This window comes from Amblyomma americanum, chromosome 6 (genome assembly GCF_052857255.1).
Source record: "Amblyomma americanum isolate KBUSLIRL-KWMA chromosome 6, ASM5285725v1, whole genome shotgun sequence".
Lineage (NCBI taxonomy): Eukaryota > Metazoa > Arthropoda > Arachnida > Ixodida > Ixodidae > Amblyomma > Amblyomma americanum.
The window spans coordinates 78,689,107-78,695,106 of record NC_135502.1 but is presented as its reverse complement, the minus strand read 5'-3'; the positions used below and the strand labels follow the sequence as shown (position 1 = coordinate 78,695,106).

Here is a 6,000-nt window from a genome sequence, read left to right as displayed (position 1 = left end):
TATGTAAGACAAACACGCACTACTGAAGCCGCATCGCGGGGCAGTTAAGCAGCACTGATGCTCAGGGAATAACTTGCGGAAGGTGCGGTTAACTGAGGTATTCGTGACAAAAAGAGCTGAATTTCTGACCCCCCCCCCCCCCTCCTTGTCACGTATCAAGGACGAGTAGTGGTTAGAAGGGAAGTAAAGCTGTCCAGTGCCGTGCATAGCTAATTGTGGGTGGTATAAAAGGCAGTGGGCTCTCCTGAAGCGCACTGAGTTGATCAGGAAAGTTGGAATCATGAAGGCTGTGGTGAGTGCACCGCTTTCAGTCTTCCTGGGAGCTTAGAAAAATTTTTCTACTAGCTTAGATTACTGTAACTACGTATTATAGTGCTATCATAGTGTATTACAGTGTCTCTGAGTAGGAAGAGTTTCTACCATGCGATTTCTCTCGTTATCGGAATAAAGGACGTTTCTCTGGCAATAGTTGGAATTAAATATCCAGAACTTCCCAGCCAGTTGACGCCTTGAAGAAAACGCAATCTAACAGCAAAACTGATTTTTGTTAGCGGATTCACATGTGTAGATACCACCGTAGCTTTAGAGCTTTGAAGGTTTCGGGCGATTTGAGAACAACATATCAAAAGTTCAAGATCCCCGTTTAGGCCGTGTAATTACATATGCCGCAAGTTTGTAAACCAGAAACATTTACAAGTGAGCGCATTCCATATACATCTGTCGACCTAATTGTTTGATGCCCTGTATAACACAAGCCCACTATTGAAAGAAAAACAGTGGCAAGCGCCCGTGATAAGGACACTGAGGACAAGTTCAGCCAATTACTGTTCTCAGTTAAATTTTTTTCTCTGGCTCTTCTTGGGTATGTTCGTGTTTTTCTGGCAGCAAAAGAGGCATGCGAGTATATGGCTGAAGAAACCGAATTTAAAATTTTCCCGCCACTCGATTCAAGTGAGTGGCAGTGTAGCATAGCCTCTGGGATCCGCGAAAAAATTCATTGTCGACGCAAACAGTTTACTTTCGAAATTGGCCGTTGATGGCGACACCTGTATCTAGCGTTTTGGCCTTTCATATGGTAAACAAACTCCGTTTTCGTTGACAGTGGTCTCGTTTTTGTTAAAATTCCGTTTTTGTTAAAGGTCAAAAACCATTGTTCTGAGTGTCCCTTTAAAGTAAGAGCCCCTAACGGCTATCTCGAACAATGGGTACTCTGGAGTCTGCCCGCCGAACTCAAGCCCTCGTGCCTTCCCTGCACTCGAAGTACAAATGCAGATAGTAGAAAGAGAGTGAGTCGTCTTTCTAAACGACGACAATAAATTTGTACTCCAGAGTTTTAATTTCGTCGAAGTTCACAAATCACGGCGTTTTTGTTCGCTCTCAGATGTTTGGACAAGTTCCTCTAGTTAAGACTTCGCGGCAGTCGACAAATGGGTCTCGTCCCGCTGGAAATTTCAGTTACAAGATCTTCTTTGAATGTATTCCTATCTGTTGAAATTAAATGTACTTTAAAATTAAATGTACAGGGCAGTCTCTCCCAAAACTTGCCTCTATTATGCCAGAAAGAAGTCGGCTGGGTGTCAGTGTTTGTGCAAAAGCCCATAGGTAATTAAGGCACCCTTTCCAAAACAATGCCCGGAGAGCTGATCAGTGCTGTGAGATGTGCTGCTTTGTGGGCCGGGTTATGCTGGTTAAGCGAATGTAATATATAAGAGAAATCGAGGAGGCTGTCGCGCACTAAATGTCTGTTCCGATTTATATTACCCATAGAGGAATTTGAGAAGACGGTTTGACGGAGGGAAGGTACAACCACTGTTCTACATCGACGGTGCGGGCCAGGCAATTTTCTTTTTTAGTTCTTTTCTTGCTCATTCTATAGATATATACTCTATGTCCCACATTGAGGGTACACCTCCACCGCTAAGTGCGGGGATGGATTAGAGTGACAGAACCCGAGAGAGAGAGAGAGAGAGAGAAAAGAAAACGAGGCAATGTAAAGATAAAGCTTACGCATGACCAGGGATGCTAGTGGACATATCATGTTCACATGTGCTGCTCATAGAATACGTGCACAAATGGCTGTAGTCTATATTCGAATGTGGGGGCAAACGCGGCACGTACGGATATGGCCACCTGTTCTTCACCTCTCAGTAGGATGAGCAAGTTGAGACTTTTGACAATTCATCATATCTCTTAGCTCAAGGCCTAACTGTGACATGGCGCCATTCACTGGTGATATACACCATGACTGCAGGTTCTTATACCAGAAATGCTGCTATTGAAGCTGTGGAACATTTGTTTAAAATAAGTTATAGTAAGTGTCTTTCGAGTGCTCTTGTTTTTGCGTCTATCATAGTGCTAATCGCCGCATACATTCGTAAAGAGAGATGAACACTTCTCTAGTTGCTGCTATACTAGGAACGAAAGAAATGGCACCTGGTGCAGTCCCCTTGGACAATGTCTCTTTCTTTTCGTCGCTCAGATTACTACGCGGCTTGAGTCCGCATCGCTTTCTGCGGCCCTGCATAAAATAAACACTGTTCTTGCACGAGTGTAGATGAATGCGTCACTAATGTAAGCCTTGAAAAAAGAAGCTAAAACGCAGGAAAAACTGCCAATACTCTTGCATGAGGACTACATGCTCTGCTGGCTCTTGGCCTTTAGCACTACAGAAGCACCGAAAGGAGTGCACAAGCCTCGTACATAAAAAAAAAGTGTCTTGTCAACAAATGCTTCAGGACATCTGCAACTCAGTCTATGCTCAGTAGCAATGCTCCGCAGACATACACAGTGTTCTGTCAGTGTAATAAATAGAACGGATAGTGGAAAAACGGCAGCACAGGCTCTGGGAGGGCGTACTCAGATGGAAAGCTTTTTACTGACTGAGGACCTAGTTTCACTGCATTAAATGTGCATTTCGTCCACCTCGCGACGATCCTACCTTGTACTCAGTTCTGACTCGTTGCAATTTTCGTTCCCTTCCGCAGCTCCTCGTGTCCGTGTTCCTCGTCGCTCTGTCGGTGGCCCAAGCCGTCCTCCTCAAGGCCCTGGGAGCCGGTGCCCTGGGCTTCGGAGCCGGCGCTCTGCTCGGTGGCGCCCTCTCGCACGGTGGCGGGTACTACCCCTACCCGTACGGACGTGGTGGATACGGCGGCGGATATGGTGGTGGCTTTGGGGGCGGCTTCGGCGGCCCTGGCTTCGGTGGCGGATTCGGATTCAGAGGATAAACACCCTGCGGACATCAGTTCTCGGCTGCACTAAATTTGGCACGTGAGTGGTCGACCCTGTCTGCGGTTGGATAGCTTCGCAATGCCCCGCGTAGTAGCAACTACATCACTTCATGAGACGCTGTCGCATCGCTCGCTTCACATTTACGTTCTTTGAATGACGAAGCCTTGGCGGAGCTGTAAAGTATGCAATACGAAATGACCCCTGAAAATTTTATCCATACCTTCTGAGCAAGACGAACTACCCTCTAGATTATAAAACTTCGCAAAAAAGATATACTCACCATTCGTGGTGTTGTAGCGGTTGCCTTTTGTTCCAGGCTGCAAAAAATAAAGAAATAGAAATGAAAATTGCGGAAATAATTCGCAGTCTTGAATAAAAGCATGTCCGCTGCACTTGAAAAACTATGGGCACCGTGTCGCATTACACTCCGTGCTCGAAGCTTAAGACCAAAAAATTTGACAGAACCTGCAACTTCGGCATTGCATCGCCGTCATCATCTAACTTAAACAAACGTTTCTGCTATAGTAACAGATAAAACCACACTACAAAACAGTCTGCCCCTTTAGCTTGTCTGCAGCAAACACCAAATACTGCATCCTATTTTTAAGTATCTTGTGTGCAATAAGAGCTGGGTGGACACTTATCTACTTGCGTAGCCGAAAATGACATTTGTGAGAACGAATCATCGGTGAGCCACAGCAGAACAACCCATTTGCAATACTTGTCTTTTTCCTTCACTTTTCTTCAGCACTACGAAGACATAACAATGAACGATTAATTACAGCGATATTTCGGCGACCAACTTCGCTCAGTAGTGTACAGCACGTGCTAAGTTTCATAATACTCTGCCTAAACCTTGTTTTCGGCAATTTGTTTCAGGCTTACCGGTATCAAGAGACACCTGCTTAACGAGAGCTGCTCTTAAAAAAAATTAGAAGTAATCATAGGAGCTCGGGCTTAAAGCATTCGTTTTGTATTTTAAGTGAACTTTATGCACAAGACATCTGCACCATCTAAAAACTTGCTGCGTGCTTTTCAAAGCTGGTAACACAAGTCGACGAAATTTCTTCCAGTTTGAACATCAGGCTATCTGGTATCAAACATCAAGCCCAATAAGCGTTCGTGATCACTTCCGTTTAGTAGCAGCAAAATTAGACATTGTTTTTTTTTTACATTTTGAGTACCCCACCACTGCTTACCCTTTTGCTGACGCGCATGTTCTGTTTTTGTCCGCAGGTTTTAGGCCCCTGAGAAGAAACATTCATCGACTAATGGTCCAGAGGCATTCTCAAAAATGTGGAGCATATATTTATTCTGAAATATAAAAAATTATTTATTTTATTTTCGAGCTGTGTTCTGTGCTTTCATTGATCACACCACATAAAAAATCCGATGTAATTGTTCTGTGGCTTCAATATTGGCCTTGCTTCTATCGAATGCAAGTGCCCTGGCCGAAAAATTAGCTACGCGTCTACGGGCAAAATGCCCCGTTTTCTTGCTTTTCTGGGGTAAAAAATGTGCTCAGAAAATACAACCGAGTTTTCTTTACATGTTCATAAGTGACTCCTCCCACGCCTTGCATGCGCTGCAAAGTATCTTCGTTCAACTTGCGCGGTTCACTATGTCCTGGAGAACAGACAAATTAAGTTGTTGCACGCGATTTCGAATAGACACTTGACTTCTGTCTACCCTTAAATTTTGATAGACTGGAACTAACGGAACACTCCGGGGTAATTCATTGTTGTATTTAAACAAATATGAAGCTTGCAGGTAAGTTTCATGACCGCCTTTCAGCTTCAAAATAAAAATAATAAATGACATTCGATGCGCAAAACCGTATTTTTTTTTCCGAACGACGCTACGTCATGCAGTGCGACAGCGGTATTAGCCTGAGTACCGGTTATGTCTCTAGCACACTTAAGGCACCGCTCAACTGCATTTCTTTCTGATGACTTCAAGTAGGGATACATGAACGCAGGCTTGTTCTATAAGCCGCGGCGCTTACCTTCATTTCATTTTATTTCTTAGCTTTAGGCTCTTTTTGCTCTCGCATCCACCTTTCGCTTAATTTTCTTATAATCTACTACACTGCCTCTACGGGCCAGGTCTGTCTTCATGAGCATCGAACTCTACCTACTCTGGCTGTTCTTTTGCTGCAGCCGTCCATTTGTATAAGAAGTTGCAGAAATCTGGAAGCCAGCTACACTGCACTACAAACACTCCTGCACCATGCCGTCTGGCCTGCTTTGGAGCAAGCTACAGCTTGCAATACAAGTCTTCAGCGCTGCGCCCAGCTTCTGCCTGCACAGTGAACCGCGCCGCCATGGTGAAGGAAGCTTTGCGGGGTAGCTGACTTCCATAATTTCGCAAGCCGTACAACCCTTTCGTTGCTCAGATGCGTGTTTTTTTAAGCTTCTTGTTGCTTCTAACCTTGTTTTGGTTTTTGCGTTCTTGTCTTTCGAGTCTGCCTTTGCTCTCTCTGTAGTTTTGCCCGTTGACTCACCTTTTGCTCATATATGTTTTTAAGCTCCTCGTTCCACTTAACTTTAAGAAACTGCGCGAGAAACGAGGGCGCTAGTTAAGAAACAAGAATTAAACGCACGCATACTACACACCCTGCACTGCGTTTGCGTGATTCTGGTTTCTCGCTACCTTCCTCATTTCTTCGCGCTGTTTTTTAACGTTACCAGCATCGCTGGCCCACTAGTTGAATGAGCCTTAGTTACTACGACACTACTTTTGCTTCAGTAGAACCTTAAAACGTTGTCTCTG

The 6,000-nt window shown here is 44.6% G+C and overlaps 1 protein-coding gene and 1 long non-coding RNA gene across 2 annotated transcripts in view; one reads left to right on the top strand and one right to left on the bottom strand.

The window, feature by feature from the left end:
• Positions 1-259: 259 nt before the first annotated feature.
• On the top strand, positions 260-4,569 carry LOC144094783 (uncharacterized). Its single transcript, XR_013306567.1, has 3 exons — positions 260-292; positions 2,985-3,267; positions 4,465-4,569. It is a non-coding gene; the product is annotated as an uncharacterized LOC144094783 (long non-coding RNA).
• Positions 3,274-6,000, bottom strand: part of LOC144094782 (uncharacterized) — a 293,034-nt gene continuing 290,307 nt past the window's right edge. Inside the window, exons 3-4 of the mRNA XM_077628684.1 lie at positions 3,509-3,545; positions 3,274-3,401 (exon numbers count right to left, since the gene is read on the bottom strand). Coding sequence (XP_077484810.1) covers positions 3,331-3,401; positions 3,509-3,545 — 108 coding nt within the window. The 3' untranslated portion in view covers positions 3,274-3,330. The remainder of the gene's footprint in view (positions 3,402-3,508; positions 3,546-6,000) is intronic.